Consider the following 27,855-nt stretch of genomic DNA (forward strand, 5'->3'; position numbering starts at 1 on the left):
TGCATCCCAGGGATGAAGCCCACTTGATCATGGTGGATAAGCTTTTTGATGTGTTGCTGAATCCGGTTTGCCAGTATTTTATTGAGGATTTTTGCATCGATGTTCATCAGGGATATTGGTCTAAAATTCTCTTTTTTTGTTGTGTCTCTGCCAGGCTTTGGTATCAGGATGATGTTGGCCTCATAAAATGAGTTAGGGAGGATTCCCTCTTTTTCTATTGATTGGAATAGTTTCAGAAGGAATGGTACCAGCTCCTCCTTGTACCTCTGGTAGAATTCAGCTGTGAATCCATCTGGTCCTGGACTTTTTTTGGTTGGTAGGCTATTAATTATTGCCTCAATTTCAGAGCCTGCTATTGGTCTATTCAGGGATTCAACTTCTTCCTGGTTTAGTCTTGGAAGAGTGTAAGTGTCCAGGAAATTATCCATTTCTTCTAGATTTTCCAGTTTATTTGCGTAGAGGTGTTTATAGTATTCTCTGATGGTAGTTTGTATTTCTGTGGGGTCGGTGGTGATATCCCCTTTATCATTTTTAATTGCATCGATTTGATTCTTCTCTCTTTTCTTCTTTATTAGTCTTGCTAGTGGTCTGTCAATTTTGTTGATCTTTTCAAAAAACCAACTCCTGGATTCATTGATTTTTTGGAGGGTTTTTTGTGTCTCTATCTCCTTCAGTTCTGCTCTGATCTTAGTTATTTCTTGCCTTCTGCTAGCTTTCGAATGTGTTTGCTCTTGCTTCTCTAGTTCTTTTAATTGCGATGTTAGAGTGTCAATTTTAGATCTTTCCTGCTTTCTCTTGTGGGCATTTAGTGCTATAAATTTCCCTCTACACACTGCTTTAAATGTGTCCCAGAGATTCTGGTATGTTGTATCTTTGTTCTCATTGGTTTCAAAGAACATCTTTATTTCTGCCTTCATTTCGTTATGTACCCAGTAGTCATTCAGGAGCAGGTTGTTCAGTTTCCATGTAGTTGAGCGGTTTTGATTGAGTTTCTTAGTCCTGAGTTCTAATTTGATTGCACTGTGGTCTGAGAGACCGTTTGTTATAATTTCTGTTCTTGTACATTTGCTGAGGAGTGCTTTACTTCCAATTACGTGGTCAATTTTGGAGTAAGTACGATGTGGTGCTGAGAAGAATGTATATTCTGTTGATTTGGGGTGGAGAGTTCTATAGATGTCTATTAGGTCTGCTTGCTGCAGAGATGAGTTCAATTCCTGGATATCCTTGTTAACTTTCTGTCTCGTTGATCTGTCTAATGTTGACAGTGGAGTGTTGAAGTCTCCCATGATTATTGTATGGGAGTCTAAGTCTCTTTGTAAGTCTCTAAGGACTTGCTTTATGAATCTGGGTGCTCCTGTATTGGGTGCATATATATTTAGGATAGTTAGCTCTTCCTGTTGAATTGATCCCTTTACCATTATGTAATGGCCTTCTTTGTCTCTTTTAATCTTTGATGGTTTAAAGTCTGTTTTATCAGAGACTAGTATTGCAACCCCCGCTTTTTTGTGTTCTCCATTTGCTTGGTAAATCTTCCTCCATCCCTTTATTTTGAGCCTATGTATGTCTCTGCGTGTGAGATGGGTCTCCTGAATACAGCCGACTGATGGGTCTTGACTCTTTATCCAGTTTGCCAGTCTGTGTCTTTTAATTGGAGCATTTAGTCCATTTACATTTAAGGTTAAGATTGTTATGTGTGAACTTGATCCTGCCATTATGATATTAACTGGTTATTTTGCTCGTTAGTTGATGCAGTTTCTTCCTAGCCTTGATGGTCTTTACATTTTGGCATGTTTTTGCAATGGCTGGTACCGGTTGTTCCTTTCCATGTTTAGTGCTTCCTTCAGGGTCTCTTGTAAGGCAGGCCTAGTGGTGACAAAATCTCTAAGCATTTGCTTATCTGTAAAGGATTGTATTTCTCCTTCACTTATGAAACTTAGTTTGGCTGGATATAAAATTCTGGGTTGAAAATTCTTTTCTTTAAGAATGTTGAATATTGGCCCCCACTCTCTTCTGGCTTGAAGAGTTTCTGCCGAGAGATCTGCTGTTAGTCTGATGGGCTTCCCTTTGTGGGTAACCCGACCTTTCTCTCTGGCTGCCCTTAAGATTTTTTCCTTCATTTCAACTTTGGTGAATCTGGCAATTATGTGTCTTGGAGTTGCTCTTCTCGAGGAGTATCTTTGTGGCGTTCTCTGTATTTCCTGGATTTGAATGTTGGCCTGCCCTACTAGGTTGGGGAAGTTCTCCTGGATGATATCCTGAAGAGTGTTTTCCAACTTGGTTCCATTTTCCCCGTCACTTTCAGGCACCCCAATCAGACGTAGATTTGGTCTTTTTACATAATCCCATACTTCTTGCAGGCTTTGTTCATTTCTTTTTCTTCTTTTTTCTTTTGGTTTCTCTTCTCGCTTCATTTCATTCATTTGATCCTCCATCGCTGACATTCTTTCTTCCAGTTGATCGAGACGGTTACTGAAGCTTGTGCATTTGTCACGTATTTCTCGTGCCATGGTTTTCGTCTCTTTCATTTCGTTTGTGAGCTTCTCTGCATTAATTACTCTAGCCATCAATTCTTCCACTTTTTTTTCAAGATTTTTAGTTTCTTTGCGCTGGGTACGTAATTCCTCCTTTAGCTCTGAGAAATTTGATGGACTGAAGCCTTCTTCTCTCATCTCGTCGAAGTCATTCTCCGTCCAGCTTTGATCCATTGCTGGCGATGAGCTGCGCTCCTTTGCCGGGGGAGATGCGCTCTTATTTTTTGAATTTCCAGCTTTTCTGCCCTGCTTTTTCCCCATCTTTGTGGTTTTATCTGCCTCTGGTCTTTGATGATGGTGATGTACTGATGGGGTTTTGGTGTAGGTGTCCTTCCTGTTTGATAGCTTTCCTTCTAACAGTCAGGATCCTCAGCTGTAGGTTGTAGCTGTAGGAGATTGCTTGAGGTCCACTCCAGACCCTGTTTGCCTGGGTATCAGCAGCAGAGGCTGCAGAAGATAGAATATTTCTGAACAGCGAGTGTACCTGTCTGATTCTTGCTTTGGAATCTTCCTCTCAGGGGTGTACTCCACCCTGTGAGGTGTGGGGTGTCAGACTGCCCCTAGTGGGGGATGTCTCCCAGTTAGGCTACTCAGGGGTCAGGGACCCACTTGAGCAGGGAGTCTGTCCCTTCTCAGATCTCAACCTCCGTGTTGGGAGATCCACTGCTCTCTTCAAAGCTGTCAGACAGAGTCGTTTGCGTCTGCAGAGCTGCTGCGTTTGTTATTATTTACTGTGCCCTGTCCCCAGAGGTGGAGTCTACAGAGACAGGCAGGTTTCCTTGAGCTGCTGTGAGCTCCACCCAGTTCGAGCTTCCCAGCAGCTTTGTTTACCTACTTAAGCCTCAGCAATGGCGGGCGCCCCTCCCCCAGCCTCGCTGCTGCCTTGCCGGTAGATCACAGACTGCTGTGCTAGCAATGAGGGAGGTTCCGTGGGTGTGGGACACTCCCGGCCAGGTGTGGGATATGATCTCCTGGTGTGCCTGTCTGCTTAAAGCGCAGTATTGGGGTGGGAGTTACCCGATTTTCCAGGTGTTGTGTGTCTCAGTTCCCCTGGCTAGGAAAAGGGATTCCCTTCCCCCTTGCGCTTTCCAGGTGAGGCAATGCCTCGCCCTGCTTCAGCTCTTGCTGGTCGGGCTGCAGCAGCTGACCAGCACCGATCGTCTGGCACTCCCCAGTGAGATGAACCCAGTACCTCAGTTGAAAATGCAGAAATCGCCGGTCTTCTGTGTCGCTCGCGCTGGGAGTTGGAGACTGGAGCTGTTCCTATTCGGCCGTCTTGCTCCGCCCTCTGTTTTTAAGCTTTTTATAGCTTTTTTGGAGGTGGAAACATACTGATATCCCCCTCCTATAAGATAAGCATTTTAGCATTCCGTAACTTTTTTTTTGGAATTCTTGTATAAAATCACAGTGTTTTGATATTCTCTAGACTTTCTATTCTTGGTTATTATGGATATGCATTTTTCTTTGGTCATTGCAATTTTTACAAAGATAACAAATTCACCAAGGTATTTTATCAGCCCTTATCAGCCCTATGTCCGTATCTCTTGATATACTTTTTGCTACACATTCTATATTTATCTCTTCTCTTTTTAAGTCTTTAATCAAAAATTGTTTTAACGGAAGTCTGCATGTCAAAGCTTCTGAAGTCTGTATGCCTCAGAGTATTTATTATTCCTTCATATTTGAGTGTATGCAACTAATAAAGTAGACTTAATATGTGGAGCAAAAATTGATTAAGCTACAATAAAAAATTAAACATACCTCTTTAGAGTATTAATAGATCAAGCAGACAAAATTCAGAAAGAATATCAAAGATCTGAAGAACACAGTTAATAGAAATATGAATTATAGCCATAAAGATTAAAAAGAGGATTTCAATTTGCATTTATTTTACAGATGATATAATTGTTTCCATAAGAAATCGAAGTGTCTACATGCAGATTATCAGAAATAACAGGAATGTTTGTCAGGTTGTTGGAGACAAGATTAATATTAAAGTGCCTTCTTAGACATGTTCCTCTACCAGCTGTTAGGGCTAACTAGAGAGTTACAGTAATTAAGGCAGTGTAGAGTTGTTTTCGTCTTGTATTTTAGTCGCAGGGATAGGCATAGTCACTGATGTAATAAGATAGTCTCCAAATAAAAGCTGTAGGTATTTATATATTGACATTTAAGTCTTATCTGGCTACATTACTGAATTGTTTATTATTTAATAGCTTCTTAGTTGTTTTATATTAATTTCTTGGTAAACACTGATTCTAGGCAGAAAGAGACAACTTTGTTTTCTTTTTAAAAATATTCATATTTCTGTGTAATTATATTTTTGTAATTTACCTCTGTCATCTATTCACCTTTTGTCTTTGCCATTTTCGTATTTGTATTTGTCTCTTAGTTGTAATATGTGTGAGTTTTTCTTTTTCAAAGTTGGTATGTAGGTTATGTCCTTTTGGGACATCTGTTTACTTGAAATTTTTATATTATTTTATTTTACTATTTTATTTTATTTTATTTTATTTTATTTTATTTTATTTTATTTTATTTTATTTTATATTTTTGAGATGAGTCTTGCTCTGTCACCCAGGATGCAATGTAGTGGTGCCATCTTGGCTCACTGCAACCTCCGCCTCCTGGATTCATGCAATTCTCCTGTCTTAGCCTCCTGAGAAGCTGGGCTTACAGGCGTGTGCCACCATGCCAGCCTATTTTTGTATTTTTAGTAGAGATGGGGTTTCACTATGTTGGCCAGGCTGGTCTCGAACTCCTGACCTCAGGTGATTTGCCTACCTTGGCCTCCCAAAGAGCTGGGATTACAGGCTTGAGCCACTGCATCCGGCCCTGAAATTATTATTATGTTGTTCATGAATGGGGACAGCATTGCTGAGTATGTATTTTCCAAAAATATTACTTCATTGTTTTTCTTTTGACATTTATTTCTGCTTAAGAGCACTTGGCTGCTGGGCACAGTGACTTACGCCTGTAATCCCAGTACTTTGGGAGACTGAGACGGGTAGATCATCTCAGGTCAGGAGTTTGAGACCAGCCTGGCCAACATGGCAAAACCCCATCTCTACTAAAAATACACAAACAATTAGCAGGATGTGTGGGCACACGCCTGTAATCCCAGTTACTCAGGAGCTGAGGCACGAGAATCGCTTGAACCCGGGAGGCGGAGGTTGCAGTGAGCCAAAATTGTGCCATTGCACTCCAGTCTGGGTGACAGAGCAAGATTTCATCTCAAAAAAGAGTACACTTGGCATATTGCCTAATCCTACTCTGTAAATAACTCATTTGTCTCTGTGAGAGTGTGTGTGTGTGTGTGTGTGTGTGTGTGTGTGTGTGTGCCTGCACATACCTACATGGACATGCCTGGATTTCTGTGTTTTTTTTTTTTTTTTTAACAATAACTTCATAGAGATATTTTCAAAAAATCATGACAGTCGCCATTTTAAAGTGTACAATTCAGTAACTTTTAATATATACACAGTTGTGCAACCATCTGCACTGATTTTGGAACATTTTTATCACTCCAAAAAGAAACCTGTATGTATCGGCAGTCACTTATCATTCTTTTTTCACCAGCTAGTGGCTACCATTTATCTTCTGTATGGGATTTGTCTATTTTGGACATAACAAATGAAATTATGGAATATGTGGTCTTTTGTGACTGATTTCTTTCATTCGCACAGTATTTTTGAAGTTTATTCATGTTACAGCAGATATCATTACATCATTTCTTTTTATGACAAAATAACATTTTATGTGTGAACATATCACACTTTGTTTACCATTCAGTTGATGGACATAGGTTGTTTTTACATTTTGTCTATTATTAATAATATTGGTATAATATAATATGCTTTTTATATTTATACAAGATACTTCCTTTAAATATTTAGGTTTTCTTCATCATCAGATTTTTTTCTTTATTTAATATATTATATGTGCTACCCTTCATCTCATTATGATCTCTGCTCTAACTGCAGTAGTCATGCATACAGTGAATTTTTCTGTGTATCATTTCTCTTGAGTGATTTTCATCTCTATTTCTATTTTGGGAGGCTTTTTCATATTTGACCTACATAACGCTATTTTGGTCTTATGATGTATTAATTATTCTGTTTTCTGATTCTCATATTAACTTTTTAAATTTTGCCATTACATTATTACTTTTTTGTTTTTCCTTTTGTAATTTATTCAGCTCTCTTTTTATTGTAATCTTTGGTGTTATTATCTCATTTTTCATCTTTAATTTCGTGGAGTCAGAGTTTTTTAGATTTTATCTTTCTCTTGACATGTTTCCCATGGGTATTTTAAATAACTAAAAAAACACTGTACTTAATTAATTGTATCTACTTCATCTATTAGTATCAAAATGAGATTTTGCTCTTTTTCTCTTCTTACCATTGCAAGTCAAAATAATGTAAGAAAAGCAAAAATGTTAACTTTTTGTATCTTTTTGTTTTTATGATTAAAAACAATCTATGCATTGTTTTTAATGCCCATTATGTTAGACTGGATAAAGAAGATGTGGCACATATACACCATGGAATATTATGCAGCCATAATAAAGAATGAGTTCATATCCTTTGGAGGGACATGGATGAAGCTGGAAACCATCATTCTTAGCAAACTAACACAAGAACAGAAAACCAAACACCACATGTTCTCACTCATAAGTGGGAGTTGAACAATAAGAACATATGGGCACAGGGAGGGGAACATCACACATTGGGGCCTGTCAGGGGGTGACAGGCAAGGTGAGGGATAGCATTAGGAGAAATACCTAATGCAGATGACAGCATCTGCAGCTGATGGGTGCAGCAAACTACCATGGCACATGTATACCTGTGTTATAAACCTGCACGTTCTGTACATGTATCCCAGAACTTAAAGTATAATAATAATGAAAATAAATTTTTGAATAGTAATATATATATAATACTCTCTTATGAATATATTCTCAACTTCATTGCCCTGTTTTTACTTCATCCTCTATCAACAGACAATACTTTAATACAATATCAACTAACTTCTAAGCTTTTTTTGAACACTCTGCTGTAGAAAAACATACAAATATACTAACCAGTCTCACTTTAGATGCATACTCACCAATCTCATACTGTTTCAGCTTCTTCATTCCTGTAGTTCAGCGAGTGGGAGGGAGTGGAACCCAGTGTCTTTTTTGCTCCCATTGCTTGGCGAGCAGGAAGGAATGGTGTGCAATGACTTTTTTTGCTCCCATTGTTCAGCAAGTGGAATGAAGGGTTACAGCTCTTTTGTTCCTACCACCTACGGCTTGGTGAATGGGAGGGTTACAGGTCTTTTGTTTCCATCACCACAGCTTAGTGAGTTCTGGGTTCTTGTCTCATGACCAAGAGGAATAAGGTACGTGGACACTGGAGAGTGAGTAAGGCAGAGAAGAATTTTGTTGAGCAACAGAAGGAAAGCTGTCAAGCTCTCAGTGGACAGAGGGGACCCTGAAAGTGGGTAGCTCTCTGTGAGGCTGAGTCTTGGGTTTTTATGGGCTTAAAATCGGCAGGAAGAGGGTGGTACTTTCTAACTGGTCCATGGGTGGTCTTGGAAAAAGCAGCATTCAATTAGTTAAAAGGCATCATACAGAAGGAATCAAGAGAGAGTGGGTGGGTTGGGGATAGAAGTATCTCTCCAGTTGTGGACTCTATCTGGAACTGGCAGTTCAATTTTCAGGCTTTAGGCTGTCTTTGGCTTGAAGGTTGGCTTTCACCAGGGACCTGTCCATGTCTACCTAGGAATTTGTCTGTCTCCTGTCACTATAAATACTATATTTCCTCCGTCTATTTACTTTCCCTCTTTTTGATGACTATTTTAGATGTTTCCTCTGCCCTCGCATTTCCCAACCCCTCATCCTCCATTCTCTTTCTCAGCTGATGGCCTTTCTGATTTTATTGAGAAAATGCAAGCAATCAAAAGGGCACTTGCATATGATCTCACCACCACGTTTCCCTTCCTGCTCTCTGTTCAATATGATCTCCTCTCTGCATGTTGTGTTTATTCAGTCTTTATGTTTTTTTCACAAGATCTCATCACCTTTTACCTACCTCAGGAAATAGTTCCAAAAGTCCTCCTCCCTGTCTCCTCTTAGCAATTTTACCTTTTCTACTAATTTTTTTCCAATCAGCATAAATTGTGTTATTTCCCCTATCTAAAACTGAAGTTTTCTTACATGTCTTGATCATATTCTTCATGCTAATTTGTCATTTATCTGTATTTATCAATAAAGCAATAAATTATTTGAATTGATTTACAGTCAATCATGTTGTCATTTCTTTATGCCATAATAGAGTAGTTCATTAAGGCAGCATAAAAATTTATTTTCAAGTTATATACATTTATGGATAAATTTGAGACATATTTTAAATTTTAATGTTTTATATCCTGTACCTACTTCGCTAAGAAGTTCAGAGCATATTTCAGCATTAAGTTACATGTTTAAGTGCCAGGTAAATTATTCATTCATAACCAAATACACCATCATGATTTTTGAAATTCTGAGGAGAAATATATAATCTCCTAGTTAAGTGGAAAATTGTGTAGTTGCCTTCTGGAGGACTTTCATTCTAAGCAGCTTTAAAAGGAAACATTTTGTGTAGAAGTCTACATTTTCTTTCTTTATGGTAATTCACATTCATTGATTGGTATTCTTATTAGACACTTGAATTGATTAATACTCATACTAATTTTGTTCTAGATTTCAGCTTTATATTTTTAGCCCAATTGACATTAGGATTGATCATTACCATACACAAGATACTTCACACTGATCTAGTATTTTCAACTCTATTAAATATAAGAAGAGAGAAAATCGTGCTTGAATGCCTGGACAAGAATTTGGTTGGGCATATTTGTGGCAGATGCTGGAGTCTATATAGGCAGAAAAATGTCTGTAGGTCTGGGGCATTGCAGCCTTTACTCAGGACTGCTCCAGGTTCTGAAGTCTCCCAGTTCCTACCTCCTAAAGGGCATTCATTTCCTGACTTCTTAATGCTTAGTTGCAGTCTTGAAAAAATAAAGATGCTTGAGCAGACGAATTTGTGGAAATAGTTTTGAAGTGCTTGCTTTTCCTTAGTGATATTTTTTTCTCCATTCTAAATACATTTTCTGTTTCTCAAGACTGCAGCCGTACTTTTGAATCTACTCAGCTGCATTTGCCCAAGATGATCACTACTTGGTCTTTTAAACATTGTATTTGCTTGATGTCCATAGCACTAAATTCTGGGTTTCTTTTTCTCTCCTGGAGTAGCCATTTCTCAGTCTCTTTTGCCAGTTTCTCTTCAGGCTCTGATTATTTATAACATTGGTGGGCCTCAGAGCTAATCTCTCAGACCTCTTGTCTGTCTGCAAAGACTATTTCCTGCCTTCATGGCTTTCAATCCCATGTAATTTCTGATAACTTACAAATTGTTATCTACTACACATGCTCCTGAGCCTGACTCAACATCTGGCTATTCAATAAATTTCTCAAACTTAATATCTTTTTTTTTTTTTTTTTAGTCCATTTTCTTTTTCTTTCTTTCTTTTTTTTTTTTAATTATACTTTAAGTTCTAGGGTACATGTGCATAACGTGCAGGTTTGTTACATATGTATACTTGTGCCATGTTGGTGTGCTGCACCCATCAACTCGTCAGCACCTATCAACTCATCATTTACATCAGGTATAACTCCCAATGCAATCCCTCCCCCCTCCCCACTCCCCGTGATAGGCCCCGGTGTATGATGTTCCCCTTCCCGAGTCCAAGTGATCTCATTGTTCAGTTCCCACCTATGAGTGAGAACATGCGGTGTTTGGTTTTCTGTTCTTGCGATAGTTTGCTGAGAATGGTGGTTTCCAGCTGCATCCATGTCCCTACAAAGGACACGAACTCATCCTTTTTTATGGCTGCATAGTATTCCATGGTGTATATGTGCCACATTTTCTTAATCCAGTCTGTCACTGATGGACAGACAGTCAGGAATATCTTTAAAATTAAGCTTCTAGACAGGAATATCATAGACAGGAATATCTTTAAAATTCCTAAAAAAAGACAGACAGGAATATCTTTAAAATTAAGCTCCTAATTATTCCCCCAAGTTCCATCATAGTCAAACTATTCTCCGTTTAAGTTAGTGGTGATTTTTGCTTGGTCTTAGGAAAAAAATTAAAAAAAAAAACTTTGCCTTTCTTTCTTACAAAGGCTACGTTCTTTTATTTAGCTAATCCTGTTTGCTGTACCTTCAGAATGCATTCCCTGTATTTAACCACTTCCTGTGACCTTCACTGCTGTTACCCTGGCCTCCATTACTTCCTGCCTGTATTACTGGCACAGGCTTTATGAGAATCACAGTTAAGGCTTGCTCTTCATTTGAGGTTTCTGTACTTGTCCTCTGTGCCTGGAATATTTTTTTCTGGTAAATTCCATATTCATTTACTATCTCAATTCTCTAAATGTTTCTTCTCAAAGCTGGAGGCATACTCCTACCTAACAGTATCTCCCTCCTCTTTACTGGTTTATTCTTCTCCAAAAGACTGATGTTCATTCAGTAGAGTATAAGTTGCAAGAGGACCAAAATTTTTATTTTTTTATTGTATCTGCAGTGCCTAGAACACTGGCACATTGAATTTTCCTCTGCAATTTTTTTGCAGTCAGATGAAAATTGAAACTATGACCTATTGCATAATTCTCATTATCAGGTATAAGGACACCTATAAATTCTTAGACAAAATGTTGCCTTACACTGAATTATACAATAAATATATAGGGTGAATCTTATAAAGTATACAAGTAAGCATATGAATAATGCCTTAATAGTTTTAAAAATAAATTCATTTAATGTAATTCAATCTGTACATTCTATATTAATACTTTTTAATGGTTAAGGGTATAATATGAAAGGTATGTATCCAAAAGATAGAAGTAATCTACATTTATTTAAAATAATTTGAAATAATTTTTATAAATGTAGCAGTTTAATGTTATTAGCAATACGTCACCCTCATGTAATATGCATAGCCACTCATGACCTATAACATTTAAATGTTTCACCTTGGTTTCAGCATTATGTGTGGACAAAATTAAGAATATCTTTTCCCAGAATTCCTTGTATCATTGTGAATAAATGTCATATCTGTAAAATGATGTTTATCAGAGAATCATTTAAAAATTACTAAAAGTAGAAGTGAACACAATTGAAAAACAAGTGAATACATTACAGTATATGATAAATATTATTTAGCTATCAAACTTCATGTTTTCAAAGAATTTTGAGTTTATGAAAGTTATGAAGTTTTATGAAAATGTCTTATCTTTATAGCTACAGAATTCTAACTGGAATAAAATGTACCAAAATGTTAACTCTATTTCCCTCTAGTTATAAAATTATAGATAATTTTTATTTTATTCTCTTTTGTATAGTTTCCAGAATGTCTATAATGTTTGTTTTAACTTTATAATAGCATCAGAAATAATAAATGTAATTTTTAAGGAATTAGTACTTCTTCCATAACTATGTTTTGCTTTTTGTTGATTGAGGACGAAGATTTGTATTTTATTATACTTAAATATACCACTAGTATTTAACGATAATCATTTTTAATATCAGTGTACAATATATTGTAACCTAAATTTTGCTTTTTAGACAGTTTTTAAAGTACATATCAGGATTGTACTTTTTTTCCTCCCAACAGACAGCCTTTTGATTGATTATCAGTTTACCTTCAGCTTATTACAGGAAGATGATCGCCACCATACTGCCATAAACTTTATAGCAAACCCAGAACAGGTGAGGAAAGATTGTTATCTTTTAAAGTGTAATTATCCTAGTGTCAATGGATACAACTTTTTTTTTCGTATTTCATTGTGATTTTACCTCTTCTCAGAATTATCACATTGTAGGGACTTTGTAGAAACTACTAATCCTGTTAATTTTTTCTGTCTTCGTGATTCAATAATTTGTGATTTTGATATTTCAGATTTTGCAAATAGCCCTATATTTTAAATTATATATAATTTCTCCCTTTATGTATTCTTGTAACAAAATTTATGCCTATAATTATGCAAACACAGACTGTTCTTATTTAAAAATAAATTTCAGTCAGGTGTGGTGGCTCACGCCTGTAATCCCAGCACTTTGGGAGGCTGAGGTGGGCGGATCATGGGGCCCAGAGATCGAGACCATCCTGGCAAATGTGGTGAATCCCCGTCTCTACTAAAAATACAAAAATTAGGTGGGCATGATGGCGTGCGCCTGTAGTCACAGCTACTCAGGAGGCTGAGGCAGGAGATTTGTTTGAACCCAGGAGGCGGAGGTTGCAGTGAGCTGAGATCGCACCACTGCACTCCAGCCTGACGACAGAGTGAGACTCCATCTCAATAAATAAATAAATAAGTAAATAAAACTAATGAATTCAAAGCATACTATATTAAGTATATTTTCCTTTCCTTTATACCATTCCATAGTAATAGGTTTTCATTGTCCTTTTTTTAAGTCAGTAGTTTATCTGAGTTATATGAATGATGGCTTCTTTAATGAAATGACTACATCATTGATATCATGTATAAGCTTTTGAAGTTTAAATATATGAAAGATTAATTGTGAATTTTAATTTCAATCCATCAATTCAGGTAAAGACTCCTAAGTTGTCTTGAAATAACACACATATTTTGCTATCCATCTGAGACTTTATTAAGTTGAAAATCCTGAGAATGGAAATATCAAACATAGGGTTTATTTGGGTTGAATTTTAGTTCTTTTAAAACTAACATTCATACATTTGAAATGAAGTTATGTTAAATATATATATATAATTATTTTTATAAATTAATCCATATTGTTAAATCCATATCATATATTTAATGTTTTTTCAAGTAGGTGGAACCTCTAAATATATTATTACCTTGACATTTTCCAGCTTCTTTCCTTTTAATGTAGTTCATTGGACTTGCTGACAACTAATATAATTTCTTAAATTTTTCTTTTCCAGTAAAATAGCATTCTGCCTCCCCCATCACCAAAAAAAAGAACAGTTTATTTTACATTTTATGTTACTCTTTATTCCCTAGAGTTTAAGAATGACTATATTCTTGGGAAATACATTTAAAGTTTTGACTTTTAAATAAGAATTTAAAAGATATTTGTTTCAAATATAAGCCGTCCTTCACTGATTATCTGTTTATATATAGATACATTAATAATCTCAGAAACTACATTTATCAATGTGATAAAGTTCTTATACTTGCATTATAATTACCATTGACTTTTTATTAGTAAAATAGCCATAAAATAAAATTTATTTTAATAATTTCAGGTATATAATTCAATAGCATTAAGTATATTTACAGTGTGGTGCAATCATCACCATCATCCACATTTTCATGATCCCTAACAGAAACTCTGTGTTTATTAAGCAATAATGCCTCATTCCACACTTCTTTGCAGCCCCTGGTATCTTTATTCTACTCTCTGCCTTTATGAATTGACTCACACTAGGTACTTCATATAAGTGTAATCATTTGTCCTTTTGTATCTGGCTTATTTCACTTAGCATAGTGTTTCCAAGTTTCATCCATGTTGTAGCAGGTGTCAGAGGTCATTCTTTACCTTTGGCTTCTTGATTATTTAATAGTAATTCCAAACCTGTGGGGTTCTTTAAAGATCTACAAAATTTAATGTAAGAGGTATGTCTGACTCACAATTTGAGAGTGAATAATATTCCTCCACAGTATTGTCCATAGTGTCATACACTTATGTCCAGATAAGCCACAATTCTAGTTTGCTTCTCTTTTTCTCCTTCAATTTCTCCTTCAATTTCTAGCAATCCCAAGTGCTTTCCAATGTCCCAGCTTTGTTTTACTTTCTACTATCTTGTCCACTTGAAGTCAAGAAACCAGAAAAGTGTTCTGTGAAGCTTAAGGATGCAAAACTGTCATGAGAGGCATCACTAAGAATGCTTATAGTGTCGTTTTGTGTAACCCTCTTTAATTAAAGATATATTCACATGGGAATAATCTCTGAAATTATTATGTATTATTGGGCAAGGCTTATTCTATAAGAAAATAATAATAAAAAGTAGATACCTTAACTACTTATACATTTCCTACATTTTGAAAAATAAATTTAATTTTAACTCACTATCCATCACTTCTAGCCAGTGCTTTCATGTGAACGATTTCTGAACAGGTTTCTGTATAACAGTATTTGCCAAACTTATCCATATCTAACAAACAATGTTCTAAATCACTGATTTTATCACTTACTGGAATAACTACAGTGTCACTTTTTCAGTACAGCTTTTTAAACCCTAAATGCTTTTTATATGGCTTTAGTTATGGTACCATTTAATTCAGCATTGCCTAAACTTGGAATTGATAGAGAATGAACTAAAAGTTTAAAAAGAGTTTTATGGTTTTTTTAATATCAATTGGAAATTTTGTGTGACGTTTTAGCAACAACGGTTATGCTCATATTAATCTCATCCTGCATAAGGTACACATAATTAAGAAGAGGCAATTTCAAGAGAAAATAAAGATTTAAGCCTCCTCAAGGATATACTGTTTTCACCATGCTTTACTTCATTAAAAAGTGACTTTTTGGATCCATTTCATTCGTAGTAAAAAAAAAAAATCCACTCCTCAGATCATGTCCTTTTTTTGAGTTCCCAATCCTCTGGGTGAAGATGAAGATGAAGAAAAAGAAGAAAAAGCATATACCCTGTACTATACCTAATAATGATAGCAACACTATAATTATAAGCACTATGGGCTGAAACCAAAGTTTTTTTCCAGAAATTACTTCATTTAATGCTCACATGAACTTCTTGAGGGAAGTAATTACATCCCCATTTTAGAGATTAGAAAAGTGATATTTGGAAAGGAAAAGTAATTTCCCCCTAATTAATCAGTGTGTACATTAAAGACCTACTATTTCAATCTAAGGTTATCTGACTTTTCACTAATTCTTTTCATTGCTTCATGAAAATGATTTACTGTATATGAAACCGTTATTGGATTCAAGTATGGTTTGTTTATTATGATGACATAAATCAACATTTGCTACCAGATATCTGCCTTTAATATCCAGATTTTCCTTAGGAATACATTGTGTATATTTGGAAGTATATTTTGTATACCACAACTGAACAATATAATGTATTGAATAGTCCCTATCTGCATGCTGATATAAAAGCATTCTGCATTTATTGCTATAGTCAAAGAGTTACTCAGTTTTTTTTCTGGCCTTCCATTTAATTTATGCCAACTCTGTGTTCACTTATATCTTAAAAGAAATAGGAAAATCTCAATATATTTGACAGTTTTGTGGCATGTACTGCAGAAGGGTTCTTAACAGCTTGTCAATAGAATTCAGTATTATTTGATAATCAATAGAAAATAAGAAGGAAGTTAACTTCCTTCTTATATTCATGGCCTTTTTTGAATATCACTATGATGCCTAATGTAATAGCCTTCTGATTTACTCTATGTATTTAAAATCCAAGGTTTTAGTTTTCTTTGACTACTTCAAATTCTCAAATGCTTTCTCCACAATATTACTGTGTACTACTCTAAAAAAATGCATGACAATCACTCAACCTTATTATAACAAATTTTATTTTACATGCTCTTTCAAGATGATCATTCTTCTTGAAATCTTATTTGCCTCCTGGAAACTGTGACAATATCATTTGATGGATATGGAACACTGTTAAGAGTTCTTCATAGAGACTAAGCTGTTCTTCCATGTAGGGAAATCATTAAGAGTAGATGTTATTTGGAGGTATAAGATTGGGGCTTATATGTCTGCCAAATGGAATGGCCAGCACACATCATCCAGCAGCCTTTGCTTTTTATGATGTTCCTTATTTCTCCTGCTATTCATCAGGGAAAGGCCATTTCCTTGTCAGTTTTCCCCTAAGACTGTTATATCAGAAAAGGGGAATTTAGTTGCTTCCATATTTACTTTCTCCTAGGAGCCACTCAGAAAATTGGTAATATATTTTCTATTAGCTTAACTGCTTTATCATATTTAGAAAAATGGTAAAACTAAGGAATTAATATATTCTCTATCTCTCTTACTGTGTTTCACTAGCTAGATCTTAGCAGTATAGATTTTTCTACAAGTCTTTGTAGAGAATATTTAAAATAAGCATAATACACTCAGTATCTGAAGCTAAACTTACCCATTGTGACCATCATTCTTTGCCTTACCACAGGAACAAATAGTTGTAAATATACAACTATTGAAACTATTTGAAAATCACAAATAACATTTAAAGAAATCTCTTAGGCATATTTCCCTGAAATTAAATGGAAAGAGTCTGTACTCCATTAATGAATGACAAGAAGTGGGTTGACTGACATAAAATTAAATACTCAGTGTTTCTGTTGTATAACTGTGTAAACAATATGATCTGCTGGGTTTTTTTTTTTTTTTTTTTTTTTTGGAGTAGGTTCATCATTTTTACCTGAAAGGTTTAGTTTATGTAGTTTTTCCCACTTGAAAATATGGGTGTAATAATAAAAATATACACCTAAGAAGAAGTCTTTCCACAAAATAATCTTACATTGTTATAAAATTGCTTGGGACTAATCCAAACCTGTATCATTTAAACCTAGCAAAAAGAATCAAAATACAAATATCAAATTTAAACTAAGCTTAGACTACAACTAATTAAAGAGGATCCAAATAAAAATATTAAATTATAGGAGCCTCTGGCTTATATACAAAAGACCAAATTACAATAGAGAAGATAAATGTGGAACTTGATATCTACCTTTGAATTTATTACACATTTTCTTCATTAAAATGTATAAATGGCATCTACATATATTCAGTTGAATATTTGCAAAATGTGTAGAGTTTAAGGAATAAAGCAGCCATAATTAAATCAGAGTGTAATTTTTATTTTTTAACGTTAATATTTTCTTTTCTGGTAGTCGAACAAAAATCTGGATATATCAATTAATGCATCAAACAACTTTAATCTCAACATTACGTGGTCTGTCGGTTCAACAGGTAAAAAAATGTTGATGTCATATCTCTTTTACATGTGTTCCTATCTGGAAGTTGTTCTAACATGATCTACTGTTAATTAAATAAATGAAATTTAAAAAATATTATATGCTATAATTATTTTGCTGTTACTGATAAAAATAATAAGTAGAAAAATGAATAGAGCTTCATTATTTTGTTAACTTTCTCCTTTATTCAATTAAAATTAGATTGGTAACAAATACTAGACACTAAATTAAATTTTTAAATGGCAGTGTTATAAAATGTGATTTTAATTTAGATAAATTGTTTAATGACTAAAGAGACTGAAATTTCAATTGTTTGATTTGCTACTGAAACTATAAATTTCAATTATTAACCTTAATATTTATATAAAACAATGAAATTCTTCTGTACATGCTGATTAAAGTAAACATCTATTATTGTCAAGCTTAGAAAATATAATCCGTCTTGTCAGCTTCAGTGCTCAGAGGAGTTAAAAAACTGATACATAATATGTGTTTCATAATAAGGCTAGTAAATTTAAATTACTGGCTTAAAAAGTATATCTGAGAAGCTGTTCAAATTTTTATGTTGAATTATGAAATGTATTCTTACCTTAATTTTATTTTTACTTTTATTCTAAAAATTTTATTGGCATCTATTTTCTATATCAAAGGTATACTGTTGCATAGATGTGCTGGAAATTGTTTCCTTTTTATAGAAAATTTAGGGATTCTTGGAAATTTATATTTGACTTCTGAAAATTAAGTCATTATGCTATTTTAATATGTAGAATATTATATTTGAATATGTAGAATATTAATTCAAGAATTAAGAGATCTTTTGCAATTCCAGAATTTATATATTACATTCAAAAAATGAAAATTCAGGCAAATAGGCATTTTGTTACCATTAGTGCCAAACATATAGTAAAATGTTGGCACTATAGGTTTCATTAAGGAAAAATTTCATAATAACCTGTCCTGTTAATTTGAAAGTTATTTCTGACCAGTAAAAAACTATAAGGGTTTAAAAATGTGTCTACAAAAATGTCTACAATACATTTCTAATCACTTTAGAACAATAATTTTAGTATGCAAGAAATCACATGTTCTTTCAGATTCCCAGTCCAAATCTCAGAAATTTTTATTTATCAGATTTGGAGATGAAGTCATGGAATCTGCATTTTATAAAAGCACACAAGGTGATTATGTAATAAGTGGTTAGTTAATTCAATTACGCAGTATACTAATTCTACTTATTTTTACTATTCATTAAGGTGAAAGTTTGCTAAGATTGTTGGAAATGCTTTGTTCTATTTTACTAACTTCAGTAAATATTTACTGAGCACTCAATATGTGTTTAACTAATTGAGCATTTAGCTCATGTTTTAAATTATGGCCTCCACCCAATTTATTTAAAGCAGTGATTGTTCAATCTTTGTAAGACAAATAAATTGATTTTTTCCCCATTTTTAAATTGGATTGAGACATACGAAAATATGGTCTGATTTCTTTTGAAATGCTCTGTAGCATTGTAAACAGAATGAGCTCAGTTTCTAGAGCCACATATACCTGAGTTTCAAAGAGGAGTTTACTGCTTAGTAGCTATAAACTTGGGGCAAGTGCTTTAATCTTTCTGAGGCTCAGGTTGAAATCTGAAAAATGGAGGTGATGATACTTCTGGGATATTATTGGTTTTAAAAAAGAATATTAAGTCTCTAAGCCAGTGCCTAGCACATTGCACTTAATCAGTGGTAGCATTTTTAAAAATAATTTTTATACTAAATTTATTTCCATTATATTTATGGCAAACCTATTTTCTTTAATTCAAAATTATAAGCCTGAGTATATTTTGATAATTGTATTTTTATAAGAGCAATTATAAAAAACTAAGTATAATATGCATTTTTAAATTCATAAAGATATTTCCTAATATTAATTATTTATTTACATTTTAGCTGGAACAATATCTGGGGAAGAGACTCCTATAGTTTCCAAGAATAACATAAAGGAATACAGAGATAGTTTTTCCTATGAAAAATTTAACTTTAGAAGCAGTCCTAACATTACATTCTATGTGTACGTCAGCAACTTTTCCTGGCCTATTAAAATACAGGTAAGTGTTAAGAGTATTTACTTCTAATGACCATTATATCATTAAGAAAAGAATGATGATTTTGTCCAAAGTGATGATATATATACATTTCTTGACTAATACAAAAACATGTATTGACCTTTGATAAATAAATGTCTGCGAATGTCTGTGATGATGAATTTCTCCGTAAAAACCCTCATGGAATCAACAAACTCTATACTTAAAATTTTCAATGATTATTATATACTAAGCTGTACATCCAACTGAAATATTTTGATTTTCTGATTAATTCTGTACTTTAACTGAGGGTTAAATAAATACTGTTCTCATATAAAGCCACTTGAAATTATTTTCTGTGTTTGAGTAATCTTCTGAATTTACTTTAGCATATTCTGAAAATAATCTGATCTTTCATTAAAGATTTTGAGTTAGCAGTATTTAAGTTACCTCTTTAAGTAATTACCTCTCATCATTAATTTCCTAATCTATACTATATATGTGTTTTACTTTTCATTTTTGTTATGGTTAGAGGTAGGCTACTGAAGACTTCAGATTTACTACTAGGAAAGAATTGGAATATTCTTTCTATCTTGTAGTCAAGGTTTGTGTTCTTAATTTATGTTTTCATGAAAGAAAACCTATCTATTGGGATGTTGGGATTTGTTCATTCCTTTACAACTGATTGATTAGATTGAATTTACATTAGTTATTTGAATAGCTTATATATATCAATCCTTGTTCATGGCTTTTATGTTTTAAAAATCTTTTAAAGATTTTCAGATCATCCCTTCCCTATATATTAGTAAATTACAGCATATGCTCTGTAACTAGAAATGTTTGCAGGTTTTATTTATATCAATTTCTATGTGATTCGTGGAAAGAATGAGTGATTTTAAAAATAATATGTTTACTGGAAAAATTTTTTCTTTTTCTTTTTAAGGTTGATGTAACACTTAAATTATGGTAATTACTCAACTATTCAAGAAATATGAGTATAAATTACTATTCAGTACATGTTTAAGAATTAATTTGAGAAATTTACTTCTTCATTGTATAGTGATTTAGAAGATGATAGTCAGAAAAATGCCATAAATATTTGTTTTTAAAATTTTAACGTTGAGGATGTATAATTTTATTTCCTAAGATTCATGGAGAAATATTTATCAAATTTCACTTCATTTATTCAGTTATGATTGAAATGGAAAAGGGTTCATCTATAGAACTTACTAATTAGTTATTAAAATTGACATGATTATATTTTAAATTGCTTCCTGTCCTTTATTTCTTGTTTATATAATTTTGAAAAAACCATTACATAGTTATTTTAGAATGTTCTTGAATACTTAATGGCTAGGAATTAACTTTCTACATTGGGTTTTTTTGAGAACTTACTCTTCTGAAGCGAAATCAAAATTTGTGTAATGAGGTTGAAATACTCCACTCTCTCAAAATAATACAGTGTGGAAAATAATTGAGATGGACAAGATATGTGGTCCTAATTTCTCCTCTTTATTAAACTCATTATATTATGCCTAAGGAATATGTTACATTAAAGCATAGAAGTATTAATATATGTGTTTATTTATAAGACTATAATAAACTTTAAATTACAATATTAAACAAAACACAGTAAAATTATTTTAATTATGATTTTAAATACTGGCAGCCATCATTGTACTCCCTTTCAGTAAGTTCATAAGTTTTTTGGATTCCACCTATAAGTGATATCATGCAATATTTGTCTTTTTGTGACTGACTTGTTTATTTAGCATAATGTCCTTCAGTTTCTTCTGTGTTGTCACTAATAGCAAGATTTTCTACTTTTTAAAGGCTGAATAATATTCCATTGTTATGTGTGTGTATGTATGCTTATAAATATATACATATTATGTATATGAAACATATGGATATAAATCACAATTTCTTTATGCTTTCATCTATCTATCCATGGACACAGCTTGTTTCTAGATCTTGGCTATTGGAAATAATGTTGCAAAGAATGTGAGAGTGCAGCTATATCTCTGAGATACTGATTTCATTAACTTTGAACATATCCCCAGTAGTGGGATTGCTGGATCATTGGTAGTTTTCTTTTTAATTTTTTGGGGAATCTTCATACAGCTTTACATAATGGCTATACCAATTTACATTCCATCAATTGTGTGTAAGAATTTCCCTTGCTCCACATCCATTCTAACACTTGTTAGCTTTTGTATTTTTGATAATGGCCATCATAACAGCTGTGAGGTGATGTGTCATTGTGGTTTCGATTTGCATTTCTTTGATGATTAGCAATGCTGAGCACCATTTCATATGCCTATTGGTCATTTGTATGTCGTCTTTGGAGAAAGTGTAATCAGGTCCTTTGCCCATTTTTTACATTAGGTTTTTGTTTTCTTGCTATTGAGTTCCATGAGTTTCTTACATATTTTGGATGTTAACTTCATATTGAATAGATCATTTGCAAATTTTTTTTTTTCTTTTCTGTAGGTTGCCTTTTCAGTTTGTTGTTTCTTTTGCTGTGCAAGGAAGCTTTTTTTAGTTTGATGCAGTCCCACTTGTTTATTTTTGCTTTTGTTGCCTCCACTTTTGGTATTATATCCAAAAAAATGATTGATAAGGCCAATGTCAAGGAGTTTAGTCCCTTTATTCTGTTTAGGATTTTTATAATTACAGGTCTTTTATTTACATCTTTAATCCATTTTGAGTTGATTTTTGTATATGGTATAAAGTAAGAATCTAATTTCATCTTCTGCATATAGATATCCCAGTGTTACCAATACCATTTATTGAAGAGACTGTGTTTCCCTCACTGTTTATTCCTGGCACTGAGTCAAAGATCAGTTGACCCTGTCTATGGGTTTATTTCTAGGCTCTCTATTCTGCTCCACTGGTATTAGTGTATTTTTATGCCAGCAACTTCCTGTTTTGATTACTATAGATTCATTATATAGTTTGAAATCAGTACGTATGATGCCTCCAGCTTTGTTCTTCTTTCATAAAATTTCTTAGACAATTTGCAGTCTTTTGTGGTTCTTTTTGGATTTTAGAATTTTTTCTATTTCTGTGAAAAATGTCATTGGAATTTTGATAGCAATTGTATTGACTCTGTAGAACACTTTGGGTATTGTGGCCATTTAAACAATGTTAATTCTTCCAATCAATGAACATAGGATATTTTTCCATTTATTTTTGATGTTTTCAATTTCTTTCATAAAATTACTTTATAATTTTCAGTGTACAGGCCTTTCATTTCCTTGGTTAAACTTATTCTTAAGTATTTTATTCTTTTTGTTGCTCTTGTAAATATGATGGTTTACTTAACTTCTGATTTGGAGAGTTCATTGTTAATGTATAGAATTGCAACAGATTTTTGTATGTTGATTTTGTATCCTGCAACCTGACTGAGTTTTTTATTTTTTTAACAGTTTATTGATGGAGTGTCTAGGGTTTCTTGTATATAAGAACATGTCTCTGCGAACAGAGACAGGTTTTCTTCTTCTTTTCCAATTTGGATGCCTTTTATTTTTCCTTGTCTAATTGCTTTGTCTAGGACTACTAGTCCTATGTTGAATAGAAGTAGTGAAACTGGGCATTCTTTTTTCTTTCCTAAAATTAGAGGAAAAACCTTCTGCATCTTGCCATTCTGTAGGATGTTAGCTATTGGGTTGTTGTGTATGTTCTTTATTGTGTTGATGTACGTTCTGCTTAAACCTAATTTGTTGGAAGTTTTTATCATGAAACAGTGTTAAACTTTGTCAAATGCTTTTTCAGCATCTATTGAGATGATCATATAATTTTTGTCCTTCATTCGGTTAATGTGGTATATCACATTTTGATTCACATATGTTGAGCCATCCATGCATTCCTGGGATAAATCCCACTAGATCATGTTTTATGATACTTACAATGTACTGTTGAATCAGATGTGGTTGGCTAGCATTTTGTTGAGGATATTTGCATTTATGTTCATCAAGGACATTGGCCTGTAATTTTTCTTTTTTTTCCATCTTCCCTATGGTAAGCTGTGGTACAATAGTATTCATTTTTATTTATTTGTTTGTTTTCCCTCTTACTGTTACTATTTTATTTATTTTTTAAAGAACAGGATACAGCATTATTAACTATAGTCACCATGTTCTACAATAGAAATTTTCAATTTAATCCACCTATTTAACTAAAATTTTGTGTCCTTTTACCAACATCTCTGAAATGCCATTGATTTTCTTTTCTCGTAGTCTCCTTGTCTGACTTGGGTGTCAGGGAAATGCTGGCCTTACAGCATAAGTTTGGAAGTGTTCACTCTACTTCATCTTTTCGGAAGAGTTTGAGATGACTTGGTGTTAATGCTTTAAATGTTTGTTAGAATTCACCAGTGAAGCTATCTATTTCTGGGCTTTTCTTTGTTGGAAAGCTTTTTATAACTGATTCAATCATCTTAGTTATTTTTGGTGTGATCAAGTTTTCTGTTTTTACATGATTCAGTCTTGGCAAGTTGTAGTTTTCTAGGAATTTATTCATTTTTTCCTAAGTTATATAATTTTTTGGCATACAATTCCCTACAGTCGTTTCTTATGACCTTTTGGTATCTATGGTGTCAGTTGTAATGTGTCCTTATATATTTATAATTTGTTTAAGTCATGTCTCTTTTTTCTTCGTTAGTGCAAGGTTTGTCAATTTTTTAAATTGTTTTAAAAACCAACTGCTTGTTTACCTTTTCTATTGTTTTTCTCTTCTGTATTTCATTTATTTCTGCCATGATCTTTATTATTTCCTTCCTTCTGCTAACTTTGGGCTTCATGGTTTAACAATTCTATAGCCATTTATTGTAAGGTAGATCTAGTTGTCATGAACTTCTTCAGCCTTATCAGTTTTTTTGTCTCCTTCATTTCTGAAGGGCAGTATTGCCAGGTAAGGTATTCTTGGTTGGCAGTACTTTTCTTTCAGCACTTTAAATATATCGTCTCACTCCTCACCTGTGAGGTTTCTTCTGAGAAATCTGTTGATATCCTTAGAAGTATTATCTTACATGCGATGGGTCACCTTTATCTTCTTCTGCAATTTTCTTTTTGAGTTTTTACTATCGGATTATGATGTATCTTAGTGAAGTCCTTTTTAGATTTAATCTGTTTAGTGATGTTCAGCTTCATGGATCTAGTCATCTGTATTTCTCATCAGATTTGGGAAGTTTTGAGCCATTATTTTCGAGTTAATAGATGCCTCGAGTTTAGGGACTGTTGTGGGTGAAATAGAGCAGGTATGAAAGGGAGATATAGAGGTTTTTAAGAGTATCACCAGAGATCTTGGTGGTGTTAGGACTCTTCAGTGTCTTGAGTCTGGTGGTGGATGCATACATTTTTAAAGCATCCACTAAGTAAAATCAAGTGCTATATAAACACAAAGTAATTATGGACAGTTTTCAGCACATTTTTTTTTTTTAACAAGAAAAAAGCGAACACATTTTATTAGTTTTCCATGAATGTGGAGATCTTTCTTTCTTTTTTTTTTTTTTTTTTTGGTCATTCTACTGGGTTTTTAAAAAAATTATTATTATACTTTAAGTTCTAGGGTACATGTGCATAACGTGCAGGTTTGTTACATATGTATACTTGTGCCATGTTGGTGTGCTGCACCCATCAACTCGTCAGCACCCATCATCTCATCTTTTACATCAGGTATAACTCCCATTGCAATCCCTCCCCCGTCCCCGCTCCCCATAATAGGCCCTGGTGTGTGATGTTCCCCTTCCTGAGTCCAAGTGATCTCATTGTTCAGTTCCCACCTATGAGTGAGAATATGCGGTGTTTGGTTTTCTGTTCTTGCGATAGTTTGCTGAGAATGATGGTTTCCAGCTGCATCTATGTCCCTACAAAGGACACAAACTCATCGTTAAAGAACTGTTTATTTTGTAATTATTCAAAAAGGGCGATTTTAGAAATTCTTGATTGTATCCCCAATATTTATTTATTTGATTGTTATTTTTGATTTGATTGGATATTTATTTGATTGTTATTCAATGTTGAGATTATTGCTGATTTTCTTTCTACTTTTTCTATCAATTACTGAGAATATTTTGGAAATTTCCAACTATTTTTGGTGATGTGTTTCTTTTTTGTAATCTTGTCAGATTTTCTTCTTGTGTTTTGAAATTGTAGTAGTTTGTGTATATACATTTATAGAAAAGGTCCCTTTACTGACCCCTTTATTTTTATGAAATGTTCTTTTTTGTCTTTATTAAATCTATATACCAAACTACTTTCTACTCTCCAAATATCTGTCTTTTCTCATTGATTTCTTTTTGCTGGTTATTTTTATTCTGTATTTTTTTTCTTTCAAATGACCTTTATGGCCTTAACCTTGTTTTCAACTCTTGCTTAGCCTTTGTCTAATTGTGAATATAACCTCCCTTATACCTAACTACTAGAAATTACTCTTTTCTTACAACTGGCATATTCTTCAGCTTATCACAGTTTATTTATATTTATTGTTTCCACTTATTTATCCCCTATTAGCCCTTAAACTCCTTTATAGAAGAAACTATATAATTTTTTGTATTTTTAGTACTTAGCTGAGGTAGCTAAAGGAATAGTTTTTAAATTAAGAGATGAGTCGTATATTTCTCTGGAGAAAGGAATGTACAGATAAAATATGCTTTCTTATACTCTTAAAAGAGTTTAACTTGCAATGTAGTTTATTAGTACAATAAGAGATTTCTCCCTTATATTTACAAAAGTCACATAGGTTTCTTATTTAATAATAACCCAAATTCTTTCTTTTCCCAAAATGAAATTTTATAGTAAGTTGTTTTGTTAGTTAATATTTTTTATAAGAAACAGAAATCATGCATGACTAACAAACAGAAGGAAATGTATTCTTAGCATAAGGTGTTGCTAACAATATGAAAGGGAAGAATAAATCATCAGGTTTTCAATAAGCAGAGATCTAAAATCTGAAGTGAATAAATCCAACTGGCAAATTTAGGACACCTGCCTAACTTCCTCCTGACCCATAATGGTGCAAGAAAAAAAAAATTGTCCTGGAAAGCAGTTTTTAGGCTTCTATGCTAGAAGATATGGGACTTGGATTCACAACCCCAATAAGGAAAAAATCTGAAGAAATAATTCTTCGTTTGGTCGGGAGATATTTGGTGATCAAAAGTCAACAAATTCTTGTTATCATGGATAACCTTGGTAGAAGCATGTATCTTATTTATCTAATAAATAAGAATATCTTTCTGAAATCAGTATTTCCTTATTCTAGGGAAATAATGCACACTTCACTATAAAATAATGTAATTGATATTAAAGAAAGAAGGCTTCAGTTATTGTGATTTTTAAAAAATATGCAATTAATCTGCTGCAAAGTGAATTATATGTAACATTTTCATCAATGCCAGTTCTAATGTAGATATTCTTATCTTGCTTCCAGGTTACAATTGTTTGCCTTCTCATTGTCAGTAAGCAGTAGGTATTAAGAACACGGGTTCTAAGTCAGACTACTACCTCAATTTGAAATTCTTAAATTATAAGTGATACGATTGAGAGGAAGGTTTTTGTTTGTTTTTTAAGTCACAGTCTTTCCATTTCTTCCTTTGTCAAATGGGAGATGATAATATTGCCTACCTTTATTAGTTTCTTTTGCTGTGTAGCAAGTTATCACAAGCTTATTAGGTTACAACAAGAACTATTTATTATTTTATAGTGTCTGTTGGTCAGGAATCTGGGCATGAATTAACTGCCCTGTGTTAAACCCTGTCCTCAGGGTTTCACAAGGCTGAAATTATGGTCTGTTGAGGTACCGACTTGTCTGAGGCAGAAGGACTTCTTCCAAGGTCACTAGTTGTTGGCAGAGTTCAGTGCATTGAAGTTGTAGGTCTCAGGTTTTTCTAGTTACTGTTAGCCAGGGACTCTTCTTAGCCCCTAGAAGATGGCCACTGTTCCCTGCCACATGGCCCTCTCTACAATATGACACTGTGCTTCTTTTAGGCCAGTTATACAATCTCTTTTCCTTTAAATCTCTTTGTTCAGTCTGTTATAATGGAGACTGATAAAATTCAATAATCATAGGAGTGACCATTCTACCACCTTTGGCATATAATGTAACCTAATCAAGGGAGTGAATTTTCCATTGTATTCACAGATTCCACTTATACTTAAGGGAAAGGCTTTAACATATATTGAATTAAAATATTAGAAATGTGTATATGTTTATCTTTCGAATTAG

General features: G+C 33.5%; 1 protein-coding gene across 3 annotated transcripts in view; it reads left to right on the forward strand.

The window, feature by feature from the left end:
• ATRNL1 (attractin like 1) overlaps window positions 1-27,855 on the forward strand; it is an 809,729-nt gene that overhangs the window by 341,937 nt on the left and 439,937 nt on the right. For all 3 annotated transcript variants that reach the window (XM_038008819.2, XM_073019389.1, XM_007964178.3), the window contains 3 exons: window positions 12,233-12,327; window positions 17,478-17,556; window positions 19,496-19,653. In XM_038008819.2, coding sequence (XP_037864747.1) covers window positions 12,233-12,327; window positions 17,478-17,556; window positions 19,496-19,653 — 332 coding nt within the window. The remainder of the gene's footprint in view (window positions 1-12,232; window positions 12,328-17,477; window positions 17,557-19,495; window positions 19,654-27,855) is intronic.

Source organism: Chlorocebus sabaeus, chromosome 9 (genome assembly GCF_047675955.1).
Source record: "Chlorocebus sabaeus isolate Y175 chromosome 9, mChlSab1.0.hap1, whole genome shotgun sequence".
Taxonomy (NCBI): domain Eukaryota; kingdom Metazoa; phylum Chordata; class Mammalia; order Primates; family Cercopithecidae; genus Chlorocebus; species Chlorocebus sabaeus.